The sequence below is a fragment of the Cheilinus undulatus genome, linkage group 14 (genome assembly GCF_018320785.1).
Source record: "Cheilinus undulatus linkage group 14, ASM1832078v1, whole genome shotgun sequence".
In the NCBI taxonomy this organism is placed as follows: Eukaryota; Metazoa; Chordata; class Actinopteri; order Labriformes; family Labridae; genus Cheilinus; species Cheilinus undulatus.
Genome location: NC_054878.1, coordinates 37670029 through 37696683, shown reverse-complemented (window position 1 = coordinate 37696683; position 26655 = coordinate 37670029). Strand labels below are relative to the sequence as shown.

General features: G+C 39.0%; 2 protein-coding genes across 2 annotated transcripts; one reads left to right on the top strand and one right to left on the bottom strand.

Moving 5' to 3' along the window:
- hadhb (hydroxyacyl-CoA dehydrogenase trifunctional multienzyme complex subunit beta) lies at positions 1 to 14647 on the bottom strand. Its single transcript, XM_041804828.1, has 16 exons — positions 14509 to 14647; positions 10492 to 10564; positions 10125 to 10166; positions 9837 to 9933; positions 9652 to 9696; positions 8816 to 8915; positions 8548 to 8635; positions 7194 to 7381; positions 6914 to 7094; positions 3171 to 3292; positions 2661 to 2740; positions 2517 to 2564; positions 2345 to 2432; positions 1015 to 1089; positions 559 to 723; positions 1 to 399 (listed from the first exon to the last, which is right to left on the bottom strand). Exons 2-16 carry the CDS (start codon positions 10556 to 10558, stop codon positions 364 to 366), a joined length of 1422 nt encoding a protein of 473 aa, XP_041660762.1. The 5' UTR covers positions 10559 to 10564; positions 14509 to 14647; the 3' UTR covers positions 1 to 363.
- hadhaa (hydroxyacyl-CoA dehydrogenase trifunctional multienzyme complex subunit alpha a) lies at positions 10572 to 26651 on the top strand. The gene is made up of 22 exons (XM_041804825.1): positions 10572 to 14262; positions 14897 to 14977; positions 15478 to 15519; positions 17021 to 17091; positions 17261 to 17394; positions 19068 to 19206; positions 19293 to 19412; positions 19528 to 19630; positions 19770 to 19892; positions 20080 to 20198; positions 20281 to 20337; positions 20427 to 20536; positions 20628 to 20762; positions 21680 to 21851; positions 22306 to 22392; positions 22573 to 22713; positions 22845 to 22913; positions 23466 to 23579; positions 23681 to 23762; positions 24038 to 24152; positions 24245 to 24390; positions 26229 to 26651. Exons 2-22 carry the CDS (start codon positions 14911 to 14913, stop codon positions 26372 to 26374), a joined length of 2292 nt encoding a protein of 763 aa, XP_041660759.1. The 5' UTR covers positions 10572 to 14262; positions 14897 to 14910; the 3' UTR covers positions 26375 to 26651.
- The last annotated feature ends 4 nt before the right edge of the window (positions 26652 to 26655 follow it).

Here is a 26655-nt window from a genome sequence, read left to right as displayed (position 1 = left end):
GCAGTTCTAATGTGATTACCATCACACCATTTAATTCCAACAGCTGGTTAGAAAAACATATTACACCATATAAACAGTAGGCTCTTCTGAGTGCTCGATTTGGCTATGTTACATTCGACTCAGTGACGACGCTGACACGGCTGCACCTCAGAGACCGGCAAAAACAAAGGCAACTTTCCTGGACGACATTCTGCGATAATTTAAGAGCTGAATTTACACAAGATTCCTAAACCGTACTGCATGGGACTCTTCTCTAATCAAGGCAAAGTGGTGCTAGTATGTACATCTCATGTCAGGATATTAGCGTGCATGTAGTCGTCATGATAATTCCAGGGATTTATGGTACAGAAAGTTGTTGTTTGTTTAGTTGGGGTAGGCCTCGATGACCATGGCATGACCCTAAAAAGTAAAGAAAAACAGGCTGGTCAGGAGAAATAGCACGGTTAAATTAAAGATTATATTGTCAGGTTAAATGGTTTACAATATAATCTTTAAACTGATTTCCAAAGAAAACTAGGGATTTCAGAAGTTATGGTTTGCTCTGATATCATGAAGTACCTGTCCTCCTGCAGCACAAGCAGCCACCAGTCCGTACTGTCCTCCCTCTTTCTTCAGTCGATGTGCCACTGTAGTCACCAGCCTGCAGCCTGTGGCACCAAATGGGTGACCTAGAGACAGAGAGCCCCCCCACAGGTTGAACTTCTCCATGGGAGGAGTCCCCACCTGCATGAAGAAAAGACATTTCAGTTTATTTTTGAGTGAATCAGAAGTTAAAAAACATGAGGAGAGTCAATCACTGCAGAATTGTAACACACACCAGGCAAAAATATTTTTGTGTCAGTTTAAGTATATAAATGCTCATTTTTCCTACAACCAAACAATTAAATTGTGTTTTAACAAAAAATTTCTTTTGAGGCTGAAATATACTCTCTGCAAAAAGTTGCAGTGTGACACAGGCATCATCATTGCGTGGAGAAAAAGGCACCAGTTGGTCAGCTCAGATGTTCTCGTTACCTTTGATTTCCTGCCCAAGTACGACTGTCCGAACCAATCTGAGTCCATGGCTTTCAGATTCGCCATGATCTGACCCTGGAAAAAATAACCCAGAAATGTTACCATAAAATCCCAAAGTAGGCACTGATTTTTCTTCTGATTTAAAAGTGCTGGATTTGAAGTAGAACTGTCAAAGCCTTAGCTTTAACACTAAAGTAGGGGTATTTTTCTAGCTTAAACATGCCAGCAATCATGTGCATAAATATAAAGAGCAATTATGGTATTTTAAAATATGATATTGATGATATTATTGGCATGATATCCGCATTCGCAAACATCAGCTTCAATAGTTCACTGTCTGTGCTGGCAGATTTGTCAATTTCTGCCAATATTTAAACCAAAATACTGGCTGTAAATATCTGATATCAGCAGTAATCATTAGCAGTAAACATCACCCAAACATCAGCCTATATTGGCTGTAAATATTGGCTTATATCAGATGTAAATTTTAAACTGGTATTAGCCTATAATGGCTGTAAAATATTGGCCTATATCAGCTGTAATTTTTGGCCTTGATCAGCTGTAAATATCAAACAGGTATAAGCCTTTAATGGCAGAAAATATTGGCCTTCATCAGCTGTAAATATAAGCCTATATCTGCTGTAGATATCAACCAATTGATGGTTGGTAAATATTGACTTATAGCTGTATATAACAGCTGTAAATATCAGTCTATATTGGCTGTAAATATTGGCCCACATCACCTGTATCAGCTGTAAATATCAATATTTATCTACCAAATATGAGCCTATATTGGTTGTAAATATCAGCCTCTATCAGCTGTAAATATTGATTCAAGCTGTAAATATCAGCCGTAAATATTAGTCTATATTGGCTGTAAGTATTAATCAAATATTGTTTTTATATTTGCTGTTAATATTGACCTGTATCAGCTCTAAATAGATCAAGTATCCACAAATACTGGGTGTTAATATTTATCAGCTGTAAATACCGACTGAATATCAGCCAATATTGGGTGAAAATATTGGCTTGGTTTACAAATAAGTTTGTGGAGTTTTAGGCAGGACAAAAAAAAACCTACTGTATGTCAGTTGAAATATTTTTCTTTGTTCATGCCTATTCCTTAAAATTACAGTGTTCTTAGGAATGTTTCTTTGTTCATCCTTAAACTTTAAAGTGTGTTTTATGGAAAAAATAAAAATGTCTGCAGTGACCACATGGATGATGTCAGTCAGACTCCGTCCAATATTCTCTACAGTCTCTGTTAGGTCCCTGCTGTGTTGTATTGTATTGTATTGAATCAAAAATGCCTGTTTCTGTGAAAACTTACAGCAAATGCCTCGTGAAACTCAAAGACATCAATATCCTCCATAGTCAGGCCAGCACGCTCAAGGACTTTTGGTGTACCATATGTTGGCCTAAAAGAGTCAAAAATAGCAGAGTGAGAAACAGAAAACTGAAGAACTTCTACAAAGGCAATCAAATGAAGTAGAGGCACTCACCCCAGAAGCAGCTGATCTTTGGGGTCCTGGGACACGTAGACAAAGTCTCTGCCAGGATAAAAATATGATATAATCAGCACTTAGCCTGACATTATTGTTTGGGGAAACTGATGCTGCTCTGACAAACACAGAAGGTGCAGATACCTGAGGTAGGCTTTAGGCTTGTAACCCATAGCCAAAGCTTTCTCCTCAGACATGATGAGAACGGCAGAAGCTCCGTCAGTCTGAGAACAAACAAACAAACAGTTTACTTACAATCAAAACTTGAAGGTGAAAGCAGTTCAAAGACATTCAGGGGAGATATTTTGAGCAGGGCAACACAATTTGTTTGATAACAGAATCCGAAAAGTTACCAGAAAAGTTCATTATAAAGTGCAAAGAAGATGAATTCCAAAAAATGAAGCTAAAAGTTGCTGTCTGAACAGAAAAGACATCCTCAATCAAATCCTAACAGTGTTTCGCTCGGGGTAAATTGCAGGTTTTATTTTTGTTGCTTGAAGTGTGTGGAGCTTTGTGCGTTTGTTTTACACTCAGAGACAGATGCTCGTGTCAGTGCTGAAGGTGTTTTTGAACCAGAGAGGAGGAATTAAGAACACTGAGACTGCTGCAGGGCCTGTGTGTTCGTGTGTGTATGTGCTTGGAGTATGTGTTTACCAGGAAGGAGGAGTTGGCGGCGGTGACGGTGCCGTGAGGTTTGATGAAGGCGGGCTTCAGTTTGGCCATTTGTTCCAGGGAAGAGGGCCGGATGCCATTGTCCTTGGAGACAATGTCACGACCTGGAAAGAAAAAAAAAAATCCATACAAATAAAAGACAGGGCTTATAGAGAAGCACATAGCATTTTCTATTTGATCAAAAAGAAACTGAGGGGAAAAAAATAGATATTTATCAAATTCTAAGATACAGTAAATACGACTTATTTTCTCCTCTGTAGTTTTAGAGATAAAAAAGCTGCTCCTGACAACATATATTTGGCAAACTGTGCTGTGCTATTCACGTTATTGGCAAGGGGTAACTCGACAACATCCTGTTCACCAAATATGTCTGAGTCTATTATTGTAGAGATCAAATACATGTAAAACATGGCAGCAGTAAACATGCTGCAACTTCATGCAATCTCATGCATCTCTCGTGTAATCACTCCTCAAGCAAATCAGTTATAATATATTCTGTATTGATGAATCTGATTTCATTAACTCTGGTCAAATGGAGAGGGTTTACCTTTTCATTATGTGTTTAACTGCCAGAATTTGATTCTAATCTGGCATAGAGTTTAAAGATTCATCTTTAAAATTAAGTCAAAATGTATTCATTTCTTCGGTTTTAATTCATGTAATACAATTTTAAACTTGCAGTAAAAAGCACTGAAAATGTCTGTGAATATTATGGTTTTATTGTGTGATTAAAAAAGGACACTTTTGTTAAAATTGTGCATATAAGCAGGCTTATCTCTTTGGCTTTTCTTCTTCTTTATTGTTATCACAGGTTTAAGCCTGGAGTCAAAAAAAAAAATCTGGTCGACTGAAATTACACCTACACAATGACCAATCAGTTTGTAGTTAGAAAAAAACACCCAGCCCCTCTAGATCAAGATAACAAATGTCAGTATCCATTCTATTTTTATGTTATTTAACCTTATTTAGCCAGGTCAGTCCCATTAAAATCAGAGATCCTTCTTCTAAGGTAGACCTGGCCAAGAACGGCAGTAATGCATTGTTTCAAAAACACTCACAGTCCACAATAAACAATAAATACAGTGATACTAAAACACCAGCCAAAACAGAAATGTGGCATACAGAAAGTTTGGTTTCAAGAGTTTTCACTACAGATCTAAAAACATCCTAACCTGACACACCAGATGGATTTGTTTCACACAGCCATCTGGAAAACCTCCCTTAGACAGCGTTTGGGAAAGGGCAAAGCCTTTGAAAAAAAAAAAAAGGTCTGTGATTGGATGAACGTTCTGTCTGTCACGTCTTTCCGGGCCAATCAGAGCAACAAAACAGGTGGCGTAGCTGCTACCGAGGAGTAAACTCCATAGAGAACTGCATAATGTGAACCATGGCAACTGTAGACAAGTCAGTACATGACTTTTTGTCTTTTTTGCAAAGAAAGGAAGTCAGCGCTGTTCTTTGTTCTTCTTTTAATGAAGAAATGTCGTCAAGTTCTGATAAAAAAAAGGACGCTTTAGCAGCATCCATGCTAATCTGTTCCGCCAAAATTGCACCAGCTTCTTGTCACTACTTGCTTACGTCATGACTCCACCGCGCCTAAAGTACTCCCTCTTACTCCTCAAACCACTCTGATTGGTCCTGTCACTTTCTTACAGGGCCCAATCTGTTGGGATGAATCGAATCTGCTTTGCAAGGTTAAAAACATCCAGAGTCACCAAGTGTTGCAGATTGTTGAAAGCAAAAGTTGCAGAAAACCTAAAAGCCTTCTTTTGCCCAACTCAGTTTGGATTTGGGGAACAACAAACTGCACAACATCAAATAAAAATAAAATAAACACAGGTTGTGTAGTCCATCCTTCAAGATCAGAAGAAAGGAAAGGTAGTAGACCAGAACAGAATGATTAAAAAAATAACTAATTCTAATTATTTTTGCTCAAATTGTAAATTTGTTATCAATTGCTTTATTGATATTGTCCTTTGTTTTGAAAATATACATAAAGCAAAAAAAGGATGATTTTTTTAAAACAATTCTAAGTAAAGAAAAACTTGACAACTGAATGAATGCATTAAACTGGTATTTTGACACATCTTCAGTTAAAGAAATTTTGCAATTTGTAAATTGCAGCAGGCCATATTGGGATTTAATCTAATTTGCAATTAACTGCCCAGCCCTAAAAGGTAGTATGACATCTTGCCTAGAAGGGCTTTACAAATGAAGACATACCAGTGTCTAAGATGACATGTAATTAAAGTCAAATTGATGTTGGAATATAAAGTGCAATGGTGAGTAAGAAATCCACAGTCTGTGATAAATCTCAGAGCTACATGATATACACTGTCCAACATATGAAGACTGAGCAGAGGCATTCATGTACAAAACATTACCATAATCAAGGAAGTAGACTCAACCAGTCTCTTTTAGACCATATAGGAGAAACATGACTTGTTTCTGTAGCATAAACCAAGTAAAACCTTCTGCTTCTTAGCAACATACTGAATGTGCTCCTTTAAAGACAAGTTTTCATCAAGCAAAAGCCCTAAATATTAAAAAGTAGACGCCAACTCAGATTCTTGACTGTATTTTGTAAGAACTTTACCAGACAATGTTCTTGATGCTATTCTCGAACATGTAAACAACATGAGTTTAGTTTTATTGTGTTTAGAGCAAGTTGCAGCTGACGGAGTTGATCTTGGACTAAATCAAAAGCATGCTGAAGAACTGTAAAAGCTTGTGCAGACGTAGATCCACAGCAGTAAACAACTGTATCATCAGCATAAAAATTAAAGGAGGAATTTGGAATATTCAGTCCAAAGCAATTTATAAAGATGGTAAATTACAGCAACTTGCTGCACCCCCCCACCCCTTTCAATTTTTAGTATCTTAGAGGTAACACCCTCTAGTTGAGTGATTATCAACTGGCAGCCTGGATATGGCCCTCTGAAGATGATTAAATTCAGAAAATCTGAGAAGGATAACATATAGCATGAATTTTTTATACATATAATTTTGGGCTTGTTCTGCGTTTACTGATAGAGGACTGTAGACTTCAACAAGGGCCACCTGCATACATGGGGCACAACCTAACCACTAGGCCATTTGCACCCCAGCATGCCACTATTTAACTTTTTTCTTACATTTTAAATAAAAACCTTTAGTCCAGCAACTTATCAAAAAAGAAGCACGGAAGTATAGTATTTTTTTTTAAGTTGGCATGGTTAATGCATACTTCATCTTGACTAAAGCTGTGGTTTTTCACACATTTTTTTATGCAAGGCGCTTTGAGGGTGCACATTCCCTTCCTGAGAGTCTACATTAAAGATCTGTGTATTCCATGTGTTTTTTAGCCAATCACAACATAGCATATTAGTATCAATCTCAGTAACGAACATAAGGGCTCCAGAAATATATAGCCAAAATATTTCCATTGCCCCCTTGTGGCTGGCTGCAGTATAGCTGATAGAGGCTCATCTAAAAAGGCTAAAAGTTACATTAATTTTTGAACTGATAGCGAGAAATACATTTCTGTTAAACCAATTTAAATTGTTGATTTTTCAAAAAACTATCATACAATAGATAATATTAGACTGAAAGATATTGTTACTTCTTTGATTACAACCTCCTTTTTTCTGAAATTGACACTACACATCCATCCATCCTTAACTCTTCACTGTGTAATAACTGAAATAAGTCTTGTATTTAAAAATAAAGAGTAGAGCTGTTCCTACCTGGCACTTTGAAGGAGACAACATCCTCCAGCAGACCGCTCTCCTGAGCCTTTTTGGCCAGAGAGTGTGATCGAAGGGCGAACTCGTCCTGCTCCACTCTGGAGACCCCAAACGCAGCAGCCAGACGATCAGCGCTGTGACCCATTGTCTCAGCTGTGGAGAACTCGGCTACAGCAGGAAGCTACAAAAACGTACCACAGAGTTACAGGAAGAAGAAGGGCACAGCAGTAGAAACCCATGAGATCTGACTAGCTCTGGATGATATGGGATAAATGTTTACCTCGGGGGTGAGGTGAGCCATTCTAATACTGCCGATCAAACTGAGCCTCTGTCCAAGAGTCTTTGCCCTGTTGAGGGCCAGCATGGTCTTCCTCATTTTACGGCTGTGACGGATGGGAACATCGGACATGAACTCTACGCCACCAGCCACAACAGCGTCACACTGGCCTGCAGCGATCAGACCAACAGCTGGAAAGAAGAAGAAAAATACAACATAAAAATAATAACAAACTGTATGAAAACCATTTTTTTTCTTTAGGATTGTCAATAGAAAACCCTTCCTGTGAAGGCCAATCATGTTTTGCCTGTCTTCTCTACACTTTAACTGGTCCAATGTACTTAAGTTTAAAGTTTTGGGGGATACATGGGATACATCTTGTCAAGTGATTTTTTTTCCAGGTTCAATTTTATTTAGTCTACAAAAGTGGGGACAGCTTCTGTATCTTAGCTGGGTCAATAATGCTGCAGTTTAGGAAGACTAGGGAGAGAGATTCATCATTTAAGAATAAAGAGTGCTCCTTAGCTATTCCTTGATGATGCACCGATGCATCGCTCTAAAATCTGCATCAGCTCATTGCTGCCCTGTTAACAGTCATTTGCTCACTAGCAAAAAAAAAAAAGCGTCATGCACCGATGAAGTTTGCTGATGTGTCAAACATGGAAACAGACAAATCTAAAGTACATGCTGTTGTGAGAGACAAGTCTAAAATATGACAAAAGCAATGATAGACAGCTGTCTGACAGGTTTTTGCTGCACGCACTCTCCAGCTGTCCATCCAGATCAGCCAAGTTTTCAGCATCTTGAATGTGATTGCAACTGGCCAAAAAATAAAGATTCTTTGAAGCTGGCTGGAAGAGGAGTAACTATGTAATTTCCACGAAGAAACTTTTCAGTGCAGTTCTTTCCTCTTTTTAAATGAATTTCTGATTTTCATAGAACTGTTGCTATCGCTCTTTGCATTTCAAACCTTTCTTCCAATTGCACACCTAAGATAAAACCGAAAGGATCAAGGATCACCTGGATCAAGGTGGGTTTGTGGTCTCACCACAAACAAACTGCTCCAATGGAAGTGGACTAATACCTACTTTTTCAAGTGGCCTTAGTCTAGTTGTCTGGTCTGCACCACAGTTGGGTGGTCAGCTTTTGCAAACAAGCTGAACTAACGCTGCAAACTAACTTGAGTTCATTTCATTTGAACCAAATAGGTTAGGTGTGAAAGCAAACTACAACAAAGTGTTGGTCTCAGGTGGTACCTGAAACCTGATAACTACAGCAGGAGGAAGATTTTTTTTTTCCCATCAGGTGGGCGGCTCAACCTATATGTCATGCTTACCGAAAGCTACGACTAACATACCTGAGGTCATTGCCTGGTTGGAGGAGATGCAGGCCATGGTGACGGTGTGAGCAGGGATCTTGTCAGAGAAGCCAGCTCCCAAAGCTGCCTGGAAATCACAAGAAAAAATAAAGACAGTGTACAACAAAAACAGAGCTCAAAACACTTTACATTCCTTTGGTTAAAATTATGTCTGTATCCAGTTTCAATGCTAGGACAGGTCTATAGGACAGGTCATTAGCTTGGCATGTGAAGCTCCATATGCTTGCTGTGCGGTATGAGATAATACCTCTCGTGCTACGTTGCTGGTTTTGACCTCCTGAATGACTGTTCCATAAATGATGTAGTCGACGGCATCTTTGGGTATTGCCGTTTTGTTCAGCAGACCTCTATGGAAACACAAAAGGAACATTTTAATCAGAAAAGGATTCTGAGAACATGAGAAATACAATAAGACAGAGTAGAAACAGCAAAAAATGGCACACTCTTCTGACTGTGGGTCATTTTTAAATGATAAAATCACTTCATTGTGTTAGTTTGAGGGGCGGCCACAACTGTGTAACAAATTCTTTACGTTTCTTTGCCTTGCTTCAGGTAAAAAATAAATATCAGTTTCATATGACTTCAATCATTCACCTTTTTGTTAAACAACAGCTGTCTTTCAGTCATCTATTCCTGCTCTCTTGCTTTTCAAACTAACCAAAGCGTGCACCTTGGCTCCCTCTGCTCCTCCCTTTAGTTTAAGGAAGAGCTGTTTTGGTATGGAGGGGCAGAACACATGCTGTGCGGTGAAGGAAGAGAGGGTGCGCTCCATTTACCACACATGACCTAAGGACAAAATGAACCCAACACAGCATGCGGCGCAGTAATCGTTGAATCTTGATTGTCTTCTTTTCCAGATCATGGGAAGCCAATATGTAACTGACACTGATTGTGAACTGATCACACATTCATTGAGGTTTCAACATAAATGTAATCAAAGTTAGTTTTTGAAGTGTGCTTCTATGCAACCCCTGCAAATATTTAAAAAACACATTGTATTGCAGTGCTTTGGAGCAACTTTTGCCAATGTAAACAAACTTGAACTGAAATCTGACATTAATAAACTGTGACGGTCAAACTTACTGCAGAGCTGCTCTGGCTAAGTCGTGGGGCATGAGGTCAGCATATCTGTGGACACAAACAAAAAAGTTATCCAGCATTCAAGCACAGATTACATCTTTGTTCAAACATTTGACCACAGACTTAATGACTTTTCAACATTTTAAAGCCAACAGTTTAGTTTCCTATCAACAAGAGCAAAGACATACGTGGTTCCAGACATCAAGAAAGGGGTTCGAACTCCTTCCACCAGGACTATGTTCTTCACTCCGGGCCGGGCCAGCGTCTTTTTGCTCTTCGTCTGAACTGTAACGTGAGAAAGAGAGGAGGTTGAAATGCTTACATGTTGAGATGACTTTGTGAGTCTACAATAAAACCATACCAGCCTGTTCTTGTCAGGTATGCATCGGCAGATATGTAGGCAAGTTTCATATCCAAAAGACGAAGTCTGGATTTTCATAATAATCTAAGCAGGATTTTAAAGCTTGAGGACTTACCCTGGGCCTGAAGCTGGACTGTGGTACTGAGAGAGCGCGCTCCTGAGACACAAAAGAATTCAACCTCAATTAAACTGTTCAAAACATTTAACCAAACCGTTCTATAAAAAAAACACCTGAAACTTTAATCAGTTTATAATTTAAAGTAGATGAATAGCAGTCATGTAAGGTAAATATTGAGGCTAATTTGAAAAAATAAAAAAGACAATGATCAAAGTTCACATTTTTAGATCTCCATGATGCTGTTTGTATTAAAAATAGCATGTTTTACAGACTGTAATTTATCCTTTAAGTTAAAGATCCTTTTCTACAGTAGTTAAAATCAACAAAAAACAAAAAACAAAATGAGAGAAAGACAAAATCTCACCAAATCGCATTGCCAAGGAGGGGCTGATGGAGCAGCTCCGCATCGTTGTTAGCAACATGGAAGCCATTTTGTTCTTTAGGGAAAAAAAAATCATGTTAACAGAAATTTATAGACTGGACCGTCAGAATTACAGTTAAACTGAACTGTACACTACATGCCTAGGCAAGAAATGCAATATGTAGAATGCACAGTATAATCAAGGAAAAAAGGGAACATTACTAAACTATTTTCCAGTATGATTGCTGAGATCAACACCTACAAATAAAAAAAAACTGTTCACTGTAATCTGAAGTTGGCATTTGCTGAAAGATTGTTGTAATCAGGAATTTTTTATTCACTTTGGTACACCTAATAAACAAGCAAATGATCATTCACATATGCTCTTTTTGAAATGTAGTATCCGATAAGGCAGGGCGATGGATAAAGATTCATATTTCAATATTTTTCAGGTGAATGGCGATACATGATGCATATCTCAATTCTTTCCTGTAAAGAAATAACAAATATAAATGCACTTTATTTGTATAGCCCTTTACAACACTAAACAGGTGACCAGGATGCTTAACAAAAATCAAATAACATAGAAATCCCACAGGACTAGACAAATACACAAGAATAAAAAAATTAAAATTTATAAACACAGACAAAATAGATAAGAGTCACAACTCTACTAGGTATTAAAAGCCATCCTGAATAAACAAGTTTTGATTTGAAGAGGCCCAAGTCAGAGACAACATGTATCACAGAGGAGAGATTATTCCAGAGCCTGGGTGCAGAAACTGAAAAGGCTCAGTCACCCCAAACGTTTATATTTTGATCTGGGCACTTCCAACAAAAGTTGGTTGGATGACCTCAAAGCTCTGCCATGTTCACGGACAATTAAAATCTCAGATAAATCTCAGAGCAAGGCCATTCAGAGCCTTAAAAACAAACATTAAAATCAATTCTAAAAAAGGACTGGAAGCAAATGAAGGGCAGAAAGAATGGGAGTAATGTGCTCTCTCTTAAAAGACGTGCAGCAGCATTTTGCACAAGTTGAAGGCGTCCGATTGAGGATTGTGAGATGCCAACACAAAGTGCACTGCAGTAATCCAGCCTGGATCCACGTCTGGAAATGAAGACACACAAACTAAAACATAGTAAGTTCTAAATCAAATCCGCACAAGCCAGTTTCCAAACATTAAATGGGGACTTTTGTAAACAGCCAGCTGTGCAATGTTTATATGGACATGAAAAATTACATCAAAATAAATTTAAAATTTTTGGAAAATTTAAAAAAGGAGTATGCAACTTAATAAAATAAAAAGACAGTTCCCTCTTTAAGATGACTTTGTGGTCAATAAGCATTTTTCTGTAAGTAGATTCTAACCACAAACAATCTTTGTTGCGAAGCTTTAGGCCTTGCATTTCTTTTTCTCAGAACATCCCATCATACCCAGTGTGTTTTAAAAGTATGTTGCCATATCTCTAAAACTACATAAGTTGCCCAACACTGGTATCCAGCAGGTAGTGCTGCACGATTGGTAACATTTTGCTATTGCTATTAGACTGGATAATATTGCAATTTGCAGTTGCGCTATGAAATATGATATGACACTTACATGATATCACAGGTCTACTTGCTGGGTTATCAAGGAAAACACAGAGAATAATGATACTTTTGTAGCTTAACTCAAAAAATACAGAAATATATATATTAAAAGGGTTGAAAAATATACTAAACATGAAATCTTCAAAGTATTGCTTTCAAAATAACAAAGAATAATTTTCCCTGTTTTGAAAATAAAGGTATTTCTACAAAGTGTAAATGCAGTGGCACTGTTGTAAACTTAAAGGCCTTTCTGCAGGCATTTTCATAAACCATTCAAGTACAACTTAATACAAAAACAACAGCAGGATTTTAAGTGATTATGTAATTGCACAGCCTGAGATCGCAATTGTGATTAGAATAATTGTGCAACAGTACCACTAGGGCTGTTAGATTATGGTAGAAATTATAATGTCAATTATTTCTGTTGCTACTACAATAAATTATCACCAAGCTCAGTGACTCTCTGACTTCACAAGATCTGCGTCTGTGTGTGATTTTCAGATGATAAAATACGTTTATTTTGTAGCCTCTAAGGGCAGCTACGACTGTTTAAAAATTTGCAAGTTACTTTGGGTTGTTCCAGGACCAACTCCTCAAAATCATACGACTGAGGTAATTATAACTTTTTTAAGCAGTCGTCCTTTCAGTCATCTTTTTCAGCTCTCTGTGCAGCACTGTTTAATCGGGATGGCAGCCAAAACTAAAGATCTGAAGCAGTCTGATGTGATCAATAATCTGTTATTGAACAGGAATGTCTACAAGTTTTGACTCTGAAGGGTCTTTAGTCAAAATGTGTTTTTTAATCACACTGAGTGCCTCAGATCTTCAGTTTGGACTGCCATCTCTACCACAAACTCTATATGCAAATAATCTGGCAAGCCATTTGTTCATTTTTTTTGTTTGTTTGTTTTTATCCTTGTTTTCTCATCTTAAAGAGCATCTGATCCTGCTTCCTTTCCTTTTTTTTCACTTTTGACCCCATGTAGCACTCACCCTCCTCCCTTCACATTTATCCAAAACTAAAATTATACTTTAAACTGAAACTCATCTAACTGCCCAGAATCGAGTCAGTCATTTTTCATTTCAGTGGAAAGGGCTTCACTGACATAAATGTTTCAGGCACAACCCGACAAAAGCAGCTCCTGTTTTGTCAAAGTCTTGGCCTGTGTCATTGAAATTCACTTTGTCATTCCTGTTAGTTATATTAACCTGCACGATAACGACATACAATTAATTTAGTCAATTTCAAGCACAATTTTGGCATCCTATGATCATGAAAACAAGACCATCGAAATTAAATGAATACGACGATAAATGCTTTCTTAGGCATTCAATTTATTTTTATCCTATTAGGTTAAGATATTTAAAGAATGTCACTAAATTATTTTAATTTCTTGTTTGTTCTTTAAAATATTCAGAGTGTTAAAGTGTCAGTGTTTGAGTACCTATAAATACTTAAATTTGATCTCAATATAACTCAAAATAATCATGATTATGATTTTTTTACATAACAAAGCACCCATACCACAAACCATAAGCAGCGCTACTGTACAGTATGTGCTATCATCAGTATCACAAATTTATACTGCCTGGAGGCTGATCTAACATAACAGGCCCTGCAGGTAATACTATGTCCTACTTATATAAGCAAAAGGTCAGCAGTAGTAGACACCTGAGTCATGCAGACATGATACCAAATCATTCATGATTAACACAGACTAAGAAGGGGACAGTAAAGTATTTGATTGGATTCAATAAGCTTAAAGGACTTTACAACGTGCATGAAAATGCAGTGTGCCCACAGTGGACGTCATTTCAATGTGTAAATGTAATATCATTAAGAATGATAGAAGGAGAAAGATAAGACATTGGACCCTATCAGAATAAACACAAAGACCTCAAATGACCCTTTCCATTCCGTCCTATTACATATCTATGTTTTTAATTTTGTACTCTGACAACCAGAAGCTAAGGTTTAATCACCGTTACTACAATAAACATAGCTTACAGGACATGCCAAAGTGTAGCTTTCATTATTTTTTACTGTGACTTTTTCACTGACGGTCACCCAGCCCAGCCCCCCTCCCTCCTGCGTCTCTGACCCTTCACCTAGATTCCTATTCTGGAGAATGACAGAGACAGAACTACTGCATCACGGGACTCTATCAGGGTCGGAACAGGTTGCTCAAACACTAAAAACTTTTTCACTTGGAGTTGCATTCACAAAATTGTGATAACAACGATTTAACAGAAAAACAACCATGCTGGGAGCTAGCTACATAAGCTAAGTGGCTATTAGTTAGCTTAAGTTCCCATTCAGATGTGACCTATTGTTCTGTTACTGACTCCCTCCCTGAACAGAGTTTATGCTCTATGTTCTCTCTTTTAGTTATATTGTCTGTAGTGTCAGGCATGCCGAAGCTTACCTGTACGTGTGTTATGTCTTTGCCGACACTGCTTCCCTGTCAAACGATCGGCCAGCCTCTACGGCGCTCAGAACTACGCTTTCAAGGACCCTAGAATGTGATAGTTGACTAGTTCGGTGCCTGAAGAAAATACATTCCCGACAATAAATAATTAAATACTCCCTTGTCTAATTTAACTACAGTGATAAAGTGTTAACGTAGTTGTCATTCAATGTGGAAACTGTCAAGTAATATAAGATTAAAAATACATCCACTGTACTGGTTTACATTAAGGCATGAAGTTATCTCCTCTTCGGTCCTGATCCCTTTTTGTGAATCGACACTCTAGCGCCACTAACGGTCAGAGCATTTTTTTTCGTGTATGGTCTGTATCGCTTTCTCAAACAAGATTCTCAGGTGAACATGGCAGGTGTACGTGCTGTTGGAGTTTTATCAAAGTTTGCGACCAGCAAATATCCCCTTCTATCAGGTATGTAACAAATATAAGAAAATACATGCATGTTTATGGAGATATTTTTAATGGTAGAGGGATTTTTGAAAATAATTTTCTAATTTGCTTTTGTTTAAAATGGTTGTTGTCAGAGGCTGGCCTCAATCTTTTATTTATTTTCTATTTGATGAGAGATTTATCTTTCATTTCCTCCAAATATAAAAGCGTTTCTCCAACATTTATTTGTTCAAATGACTTCAGAGTTCTTTTTTTTTTTATATTTTAAATATTTATGCGAGTCATGATAATATCGTCTTCTCTTGTTTCAGTTAGGACAAAGTGAGCATATGTTGGTTTATATTCTTGTTAGTATAGGATATAGACAATTAAATAGACATACATAACATTTTGAAGACGTTGTCCTGAAAGGGTTAAAACTGTTTTGTGATTTTCTAGCATTTTTCCTGGCAAAACTTACTCAGTGGTTTAACAATAAAGAATTATATAATAATTTATTGTCTTCTCTTTTGGTATTTCAGGTCATGCCAGTCGTAGCCTTTCCATGTCTTCATCGCTGGCAGGTAAATAGATGCTGTATTATTATTTGTCTACTAATTATCATGTTATTAATGCAGAATTCTGGTTTACACCAGGGGTGTCCAAACTTTTTCCACTGAGGGCCTTATACAGAAACACATAAGGATGGTGGGGCCATTTTATATACTGCAACTTGAGGATAATAATGTTATTAAAAAACAATCTAATGCGTATTAAGATAGTGATTGAGGATGCTCAAATGGCTAGTTAATGGCTGATAAGCCATTAACTATTATCATTGTTATTATTATTATTAGTCGTAGTAGTAGTAGTGGTAGTAAGTCAACAGAGGTGGGAAAAGTACAAGAGCATGTACTCAAGTAAGACTACAGATAATCCAGCTAAAACTTACTTAGAAGTAGAAGTACTGATTTCAAAATGCACTCAAAAAATACAAGTAGCCTCAATTATAGTACTTTATGTACAGTAAATGTAATTAGTTACTTTCCACCCCTGCAATAAATGCTTGTCAAAATGTTTGCTTACAGAATACAACCTTTATTGCAGCACTGCCTTGTGCTGAAATAAAGAAGTACAACAGTCAAATAAAAGCTTCATGTTCTACTGTGGGCCATATTTCCTTTTTATAATCTGCTGTGGGCCAATCAGAAGTGCACTGAAGCCCCTGGTTTACACAAATGTGAGGTCAATTAAGCTCAGTACAGCAGGTGAATGGAGCGGTTCTGAACCTGTCACATCTTTTGTAAAATGTCAGCCCAAAGTAACAGTTGTTTGCATTGCAAATGATCTTAAGCAACTGCCTTAAATAGCCTTATAGAGGTTTTCTGCCTGACAAACACGTTAGTTTTACCCGAAGTGTTGACTTAAAACAACACCACTTATGCATATGTATGACAGAGTGGAGAGAGTTAGTGAAGGGATGGGGGATCAACAATGATCAAAAGCTCATGCAACTTTATTAGAAGGTTGCAGATGTTAGACCTTTACATGTCTGTTAAAGATGCTTACTAATATAACTATGTGCTGATAACACTATAAAACTACAACAATATTATCACTGTGACACATTCATTCACAATAAGCTCTATTAAGAAACTTGTGTGCATTTTAGACTTTGTGTTAACCCTAATGTTAGCTTTATGAGCTTCCTATAATGGCATTAAAAATAATCACTTTCCCTTTGTGCTTATTTACACCAAACTATTCCCTTGTCACTGCAAGGTCTTAAGCAATGATGAAATGTAAATATAAAGTTAGTCTTAATTGAACTTTGGCATTAAGCTGTGGTTTAAGTAACTTTTAAAAACATCCCAGTTGGCTCCAGGCTTGTTAGTTTGTGGGCCCTCCTCATTCAAACAGTTCCCTCTGTGCCCACATGCCCTTCAGCTAGGACAGTTTTCAAGTGTTCTTTCAGTTTCAGTATCCTCCAGGGAAAGAGTTAAAATGGCAGAAATTAGCATTAAACAATAGTGTTGGCCCTCACTCTAACTGTCTATCATAATTTTTACTGTTTTCTCCATCAAGCTCGAACACACGTCAGCTATGAGCTCAAGGATGATGTGGCAGTCGTACGACTCAATGATCCAACAGCCAAGGTGTGTATGTGTTTCTGTGTGTTGTATGTAAGAGCATAAGACAGTACATGCATGTCAGAGAAACAGAGATTATGTTTGTGACAGTCCTGACTTCCTGTCTCAGTCTCTCGCTGACACATGACATGATTAATCAGAGAGTGTGTTTTTGTGTGTTTTTGTACCCGTACAGGTGAACACACTATCCGTGCAGATGCAGTCTGATCTGTCGGAGGTGATGGGGGAGATCTGGTCGAACAAATCTGTGACAAGCGCCGTTTTCATTTCCAGCAAGCCTGGCTGCTTCATTGCAGGAGCAGATATCAAGTGAGTTAAATTAGATTTAAAGATACAATACGTCAAATTTTTCCACAGACACATACATCGATTTTAATTCAAAAATGACTCTTGTTTTGAATTGAGGACTTTGTAATTAAAAACGGCACTCCATACATTGTATTTACCAAACAGTAAACCGACGTTTGTGCTGCAAGCAATCCTAGAATGCTTTGCAAGTAGCTCCAATAGTCCTCAGTTCAGAACAAAAAGTAAACAGTGGAAGTGAGTGGAGCTGAGCAGCACCTCTCTACTTGTCATACTTTCATTATTGTTTCAATTGAGACTGAGAGCCTCCTGGTGGTGGAGTTTTACATACTGTAGTGCAGTGATCATCAACTGGCACACACCAGGCCCCCTACATCTTTCCATCCGGCCCCCAGGACATTATTTAATTCAGAAAATGTGCCGAGGAAAGGTTGTTTTTTAATGAACTCCCTACAGCTATTAAAACAACTCCAAAAACTGGGATTAAAAGCCGTTAGTAGAAAATAGGATGCCTGTTGAACACAAACATATAAGTCCTTTCTTTATTAAAGCTGCTGTCAACTGTGTCGACTTTTGGCTTCAGTTTTGGGAGTGCAATTTTCCTGCTTGGGTTTTTCACTAATCAATACACAGCATTTAAGTGTCAAATGCAATAATGGACGACATGACAGCTCCAGAAATGTTCAGCTAAAATATCTCAATCACCCCCTTAAATAAGATTTACTTGCATTATTTTGCAGCCCTGGACTATACCATTTGGGCATTTTAAGGGAGGCGCCCCCCCCCCCCCCCCCCCCCCCAAGTATTGTATTTTACCTTATTTGATACAAACCTAGGTCTGTTGATCGATTCATTTAGTGGCTTTTGATTCAATAATTAAAATAGTTACTAAGATAAAATAAACACACTTTTCATTGTAGGCTTCTCAAGGGCCCCTACCTACTGTGGGCCAGGGTAATCAGTACCCTTTCCCCCCAGTGCTACGCCCATGGTTATTCTGTTTTAAAATATAAAGTACTGTGTAGAACTTTTGAGCATATTTGGGTAAGTAAGACGTTGATGTGGCAAGTAATCAACCAGAGTGCACCATTGGGCATGAAGAAGGATTGACAAAACCCAGCCCACACCTTTAGGGCGATGAAGGGATGGATGTAGCAAGTAAGCATAGTCGAGGGTACCGTCCGGGTGGGTAGCAGGGTTGCTACAAGCCACCTGGTCATGCTGTGGATATTACAAGGACCCAAAAACCACTATTGATTTCCAGGCATGTCATCAGGGGTGAAAAGGCCTGGAAAAGAGATGCCAATGAGCTTGACCTTGGCTGTGTTGGCTGTGCATGTGTCCAGCTTGACTACAGCCACCCTCCATCCAGCCCCAGGTTGTGGCACATTGGGCACTGTGATGACTCCCTAGTGCCGTACGTGTCTAAAACTTCTACACATGATTTAATACATACTATTTTGGGGCTTTGGAAGGAGGAGAGTAGATAGAATCAGAAACAGAGGTGACAGAGTAGGGGAGAGACATGGGGAAGGAGCCGCAGTCCAGGCCGTCCACTCATATGGGGCGTGAACTGACCATTCAGCAATCAGGACGCCCCTGAGTTAATATTTTTATTTATCAGGAGTTCATACAAAGTTATCCAAGAATAATTCAGGTATTTCTCCTTCTTTAAGTATGATCCAGTCCTGTCAGAGCAGCGAAGAGGCCGCCAATCTCTCCCAGGAGGGTCAGAAGATGCTTGAGAAGATCGAGAAGTCACCCATCCCTATTGTGGCAGCCATCAATGGCTCCTGCCTCGGTGGAGGCCTGGAGGTATGTGTGTGTTTGAATAGATGTTCATAAAGCAGCTTGTTTGAATTTTTGACTGATAAGCTCTGATTTTATCTTTTTTTGTGTAGTTCGCCATAGCCTGCCAGTATAGAATCGCCACAAAAAGCAAAAAAACAGTCCTAGGGACTCCAGAGGTCATGCTGGGTCTGCTTCCTGGAGCAGGCGGCACTCAGAGACTTCCCAAAGTGGTAAACACACATGAAAACTCTCTTATTGTTGTCTTAAAATAACTGTTGTGCTCTAACATTGGAGGTCATTTGAATGTAAATGTGCTTGTATGTTTATGTTTGTATTTGTGTGTAGGTGGGTCTCCCTGATGCGTTTGACATGATGCTGACAGGGAGGAGAATCAGGGCAGATAAAGCCAAGAAAATGGGGCTTGTACACCAGCTTGTGGACCCTCTGGGTATGTTCTAACTGTAGTGTTTGACTTTGCTGTGCTTCGTAGGAAAGATAGACTGATCCTGTTTTCATGCAAAAAGTTCTACTGTTTGTTCCTCAAGGTGAGTTGGGAGCAGTTTAAATTTTGTGTTTGTTCACTTCAGGTCCCGGTTTAAAGCCTGCAGAGGAGAGGACGATTGAATACCTGGAGGAGGTTGCAGTGGGTGTGGCTAAGGGGATCGTCAACAAGACGGTGCCCCTCACAAAGGAGAAGAGCCTCAAGGAGAGTGAGTGAAGCTTTGTTTACCCCTTATCAAACTCAATGAACGGTCGTTGAGACCTACAGTCATAGGAATCTGATCAGTAAATCATGTGATTGGAGATGTTTATTATCTGCAACTGTTTCAGCCATACTAGTCAGGTTCTTGAAACACCTTAACCATGTTAACTTTTATCATGTTTCTGTTTGTGCAGAGCTGCAGGACAAAGTGATGGATCTGGCTCCCGTAAGGAAAAAGATCTGCAAGACTGTGCGTGAGAAAACCCAAAAACAGACTCAAGGCCTCTACCCTGCTCCACCCAAAATCATTGAGGTAAGAAGCTCATGAACAGTACATAACAAATACACCTACATGCAATTTACACCGTACATATATCTTGTGTTTGATTACGCAGTGTGTCCAGACTGGCCTTGAGAAAGGCACAAAAGCAGGTTATCTGGCTGAATCTGAGGTGAGACTTATACTGAGCTATATGAAAATCCATTCTCTTAGACATAAATGCGTCAGCTGACTTGTAATCTGTTTTTGCACCTTTTTAAGAACTTTGGTAAGCTGGCAATGTCTCAAGAGTCCAAGTCTCTGATTGGCATTTATCATGGCCAGATGGCTTGTAGGAAGAACCACTTTGGGACCCCAGAGAAGGAAGTAAAGTAAGAGCTGTGAGAGAGGGTTGGATTATTTTTAACATTACATAAATCCTCTGTTGCATTTCTTCAGTGTGTTAATTTTTTTGTGTGTCAGAAAGCTGGGAATCTTGGGTGCAGGGCTGATGGGAACTGGTGTGGCACAGGTATCGGTAGATAAAGGCTTGACTACGATCCTAAAGGACACTAACGTGGAGAGCATCAGCAGGGGACATGAACAGATCTACAAAAGGTTTGATTAATATTTTAATTTTCTGTAGTTCCTTTCTTAGATATTGAGCAAGCACCATGTGTGCATCATCTGCCACCAAGTGGTAGATGGTGCTTTAGATGGTGCCAATCATTTAATTGCTTTAGTGGCCAAATGCTAACATCACATTTTAGAGTTATTTCTCAGTAGGAAAGCAAATTCAAGAAGGGCAAAGGGAAAAAGGATCAGAAGCTAATGGTTGCATTTTGGCGGTATAATTTGAAGCAACGGGAAAGAAATTGCCAAGTTAGCAGGCATTACAGCGAAAAAGTGCCCAAAAGATCATCACAGTTTGGTGGTTTTATTTGACGCAGCAAATTTATCACTTATGCACATCACCATGTAAGCCAAATAAACTAATGAAATGTTATTGATTTGTCTTCCATATGGGGTTGTAGCTAGGGATTTTGGGCCCCAAGAAAGAAAATAACACAGGGCCCCCTTTAGCCAGCTGTCCTTTTCTTCACTTCAGACCTCTAAAACAAACTCCCATACTTTCTTCACCGTCATCATTCTCATTTTCTTGCTCTCTGTCCCTTCTTTCTTCTCCATCATCCTGATATTTATATTTTCCCCTGCTTTCTTCTTCTCCATCATCATCCTCTTGCTCTCTGTCCCTGCTTCTCCTCTATCATCCTCATCTTGCTCTTTAGCCCTGCGTGTTTCTCCTCCTTAATCCTCACCATGCTCTCTCTCCCCGCACACACACAAACACACACACTCACACAAGTAATGATAGCAACTGATAGATTCCCTACCTTTTCTGGGTTTATGAGCAACTGTTGAAGGACATTCAGCATTTGACACCAAGCATGATAAACTGGGGAAATGGTTGGTTTTACAAAATGGTGAATACGATACTCGTTATAGGTCTTTCCTGTTGGGTTTTTTTTTTTCAGTCTGGACAAAAAGGTGAAGAGGAAATTCATGACCTCATTTGAGCGGGACGCCATAATGTCCAACCTGTCATCCCAGATTGACTACTCTGGGTTTCAGTCTGCTGATATGGTGATAGAGGCCGTGTTCGAGGACATGGACATGAAACACAAAGTCCTCAAAGAAGTGGAGGAAGTGAGTGCAGTCTTCTCTGGAATTTAGTTTTTAATTGTGTTAGTTCAAAAAATGTTACACTGTTCCCATTTTCATACAAGAAAGAAAAGGCACTCCCAAAAGATCTACAAAATACCAACAGCTTATACTCTTTGTTATGAAGATACAGTGTCTTTATTGACCTAGGTGAACCTTGCATCTGGTATTTTTAGAGATTAAGTGGAATTAAACATGTACTTTCATATCTTTGGTATTTTTAGGATCTCTTTACACATGAAATGCTAAACATTTCACGCCATTTGCTCTTTTTTCTAGCCAGAAAGCAACACTGAGTGTGAGCGCCATCAGTGCTGCATGTAACACAGTTCTGAACAGGACCACCCCCTGCTCTTCTTGCCTAATAACAAAAGTTAATGGAAATCATGCTTTATGATTAAATATGATTTATAATATCATCTTTTCTTTCTTTCTGCAGGTAATTCCTCCCCACTGCATTTTTGCCTCCAACACCTCAGCTCTACCCATCAAAGACATCGCTGCTGTTAGCAAGCGCCCTGATAAGGTATGATGTGCTGACCCTGCTATGATCACAGAGATTTAGATTATCTTCTGTGGAAGCATCCATGGACACTTTCACTGATAAGCACAACACTTTTAAAGCTTTCATTTGAGCATTTTGTGGAGAGAGTGCATGGATTTAGGTAGCAAGGTAAAAGGTCTTTTTGTTTTTATGTGGTGCTAGGTGATTGGCATGCACTACTTCTCCCCAGTGGATAAAATGCAACTGCTGGAGATTGTAATCACTGATGAGACATCAAGAGACACCATAGCCTCTGCTGTCAGTGTGGGACTCAAACAGGGCAAGACAATTATCATTGTCAAGGTAGGAGTTATTTTACTTTGAGCACCATTTAAAATCAATATTCATTCATTTGTTAGATGCACATTTCACTTTCTTCAAGCTTATTATTGCATTGATTTTTTTTTTCTGCCTGCTTAACCCCTGAACATCAGGATAGTCCAGGGTTTTACACCACTCGTGTCGGCACTCAATTCATATTTGAGACTATACTACAATTACAGGTAAGCTCCAATCAGAAGTTTCCTCAGATGGAGATATAGACTATGTTTTCTATTAGCGGTTCCTGTTCTCAATTGTATTGGCAATTCAAATTTTTGCCAAGTTAGCAAAGTAATGCACAACCTTGCAGTTACTTTTAATAATATTAGCAAGGAATTAACACTTTTCTTTGGCTGTTGCTGGATGATAATGTCAACTAGTAAATGATGAGATCCTAACATTAGCTGTTGTCTCAGTCGGTTTTAAAATATCTTGTCTTATCTTGAATTATTGCCCATTTTCTGTCCTGATCCTCAGAATCCACCATTTCTCAGTTGCTGATCACTTAAAAAGCTAAGAAAGATTGTTATTGGTCACATACCATACTTTGTATTGCTTCCAATCCAAAAATCAGCAGTCTGGCATTAAAACACAGTACGCACTCTCACCCAACATGAGAGGAAAATGGCTACAGTGATAATATGGTTAATATGATGTTGGTGTAACTCTGGGGACAATTTCTGCACATATGTACAACTTATTGTTAATAACCTGAGCTTTGTTTTGTTTTCCAGGAAGGTGTCAGGCTGGAGAAACAACTGGAATTGGCAAATAAGTTTGGCTTTGCCATGGGCCCTCCAATGACGATGGATGAAGTCGGTCATGATGTTTGTCTCCACACATCAGAGGTAATCCTGTCCTGCTAACTCTTAACTTTTATTCTTTATTTTGACATGACAAACTTCCAAATTAACCCACCACACTTATGCTGGTGTGTGTTTGCATGCAGGATATGCTTAATGCCTATGGTGTGCGATATGAAGGAGCAGACTTAGGTGTTTTAGAGACCATGGTGGAGAGAGGCTTCAAAGGTACAGATCTGATTAAAACATAAGCTTTTACTAGTCATGTCAATAGTATGTAATGTAGAGTCAAATGTGGATGGATTCTTTGCTGATTCACTGCGTATAACACAACAAAATAAAAACATTGCTTTTAATTCTCAGCTTATACATGAGTGATTGGTTTTATAGTAATGTGAAACAGTATTCAGGCTTATAATAAAGCTCTTAGCTTGTTCTTTATAACCTTTCCATCATCTATTCAGGGCTCAATAACTCTTGCATGTCTCAACTGTCACTTGTAGGCCGTAAATCTGGAAAAGGCCTCTTTCTCTATGAGCAAGGAAGAAAATACAAAACTGTGAATCCTGAGGCTATTGAAATCATCAAGAAGTTTCCGCTCACAGCTCATCCTTCAGTGTAAGATAATTTTCTACGGCTGACTCTAATCATCACATCACTCTCCCTGACTTCTGTCTGAAAATAAAAATGCTCCTGTTGATTTCCTGCAGCTCTTCAGACTGGGACATCATGCACCGGATGATAAGCCGCAGTGTGAATGAGGCGCTCCTGTGCCTCCAGGAGGGAGTCCTGAAAAACCCAGTAGAGGGAGACATTGGAGCTGTATTTGGGATTGGTTTCCCCCCATCTTTAGGCGGTAGGTCTCATTTTAAACAAACACAGACATCCTGAACCAGAGAGTAATGTTTGAGTTACAGTTTAATTACTGTTGGTAAAAGTTTCCCTCTTTATTGAACCCATATTAAGTAAAATAGATGTCTATCATCAATAGCTGCACAAAGACTGCCAGTTCAGGGTGTGATATTCAAGTCCATGTGACATTTTACCTTCACCATGAATGCCAGTGTAGAGTATGACATTTATCCTTTAATAGGCTAGTTGCGACTTTGAAAACGATCTTTATTTTAAGAGGGAAAAGTATTTGGTCACCTGCTCCTCTAATGATGGCTTCTGATGGTTGTATGTACAAACCGAACTCTTATGTCTTACAGTTGATTGAACAAACTCAAATCAGCTGATATGAAACTGAAAACTCAATTTATCACCTGAGAGTAGATCAACTCAAGCTTGGGGTTAGACTCACAGTTTGTGGGCCCTGTTTCTTGAAACAGACCCCTGTATTTCAGAGTAGTGTTGCACCGTATGCCAACATTTTCTCTATTTTTTAGTACTTCAAGACAGTATGGTACCAGAACTTTCTGCTGTTATGTACCACTTGTTCATGAAATATGGCTCTGGTGAAAGTGACTGGTAAAGAATAACAGGCTGGAAGAAGTAAAAAGTCTACCTATCGGCCCACAAGATGGCAGTGTGAGTAAGGCAGGCAGACACAGTGTCAACAGTGGAGGAGATGACTCCAAGTCATTCATTCAGTTTGATACAGTGTGAGCCTCTTCCATGAGGTGCAACAGTCAACTGTAAGTTATATTATTAGAAAGTGGAAGCATTTAGGAACAACAGCAACTCAGTCACAAAGGAGAAGATCAAATAGAATTAAAGAGCGGTGTCGACAACTGCTAAGGTGCATGGTAAAAGTTGCCAATGCTCTGTTGATTCCGTAGCTTAAGGGTTCTAACTTCTACTGGCATTAATGTAAGGTTCCGATTCAGACAACTTTATTTATCCCAAAGGTCAATTAAATAGACAAGCCAGGTAGCACTGCTTTGGGTGGCATGCTGTGAAGTGCCCCAGCAGCCAAAAAACTGTGGAAGGAGCTTCATGGAATGGGTTTCCATGGCCAAGCAGCTGCATGCAAGCCTCACATCACCAAGTCCAATGCCAAGCACTGGATGGAGTGGTGCACCTACACTGGACTGTGGACACACTTCTCTGTTTGGCAGTCAAATGGCCGAGTCTGGGTTTGGTGGATGCTGGGAGAACATTACCTGCCTGATTGTGTTGAGCCAACTGTGAAGTTTTGTGAAGGAGGGATAATGGTGTGGGGCTATTTAGGCCCCTTATCTCCAGTGAAGGCCAGTCTTAATTCTCCAGGATACCATGACATTTTGGACATTGCCATGCCTCCAACTTTGTGGCAACAGTTTAGGGAAGGCCTTTTTTCTATCCCAACATGACTGTGCCCCAGTGCACAAAGCAAGGGCTATAAAGATATGGTTTGATGAGTTCAGTGTGTAAGAACTTGACTGGCCCACAGAGAGCCCTGACCTCTACCCCATGGAGCACCTTTGGGATGATCTTGGACAGAGATTGCAAGCCAGGCCTTCTCGTTGAGCATCAGTGCCTGAACTCATAAATGCTCTACAGAATGAATGGGCACAAGTCCCCCCAGAAACACTCCAAAATCTTGTGGAAAGCCTTCCAAGAAGAGTGGAGGCTGTTAAATCTCCAAAGGGAGGCCAACTCCATATTGAAGTACATGCATTTGAAAACAATGTCATTACAGTCCCTGATAATATTAAAGTGACACACATTTTGACACGCTTTTTGTCTACTTTGATGGTGGCATTCATGCAGGTCCATTCAGGTTCGTGGACACGTTCGGAGCAGAGCGTCTTGTGAGCACCATGACACGGTATGAGGAGGTTTATGGAAGTCCGTTCACACCTTGTCAGCTCCTACTGGACCATGCCAAAGACCCCAGCAAGAAGTTTCACAAATGATCAAACAAGGGGGACTGTGAAACTTGTAAAACAAGCCTCCTCTCTAGTGGGACCCCATGGTGCCTTTTTCAGGATAGGTGATGGTGAGAAACAAAAATGTTTTATCTTGTTTTAATCATGCCATTACTTATATGCATATGCACACCATTTGTCATTTTATATCACCTCTTAATGTTTTAACACAAATATACACAAAAGTGGCCTTAAAATTTCAGTGTATTTCATCTTCTGTTTTCCCAAAGGCAGCTGTTCTTATGAAATTATTTATTATTTAATGACAG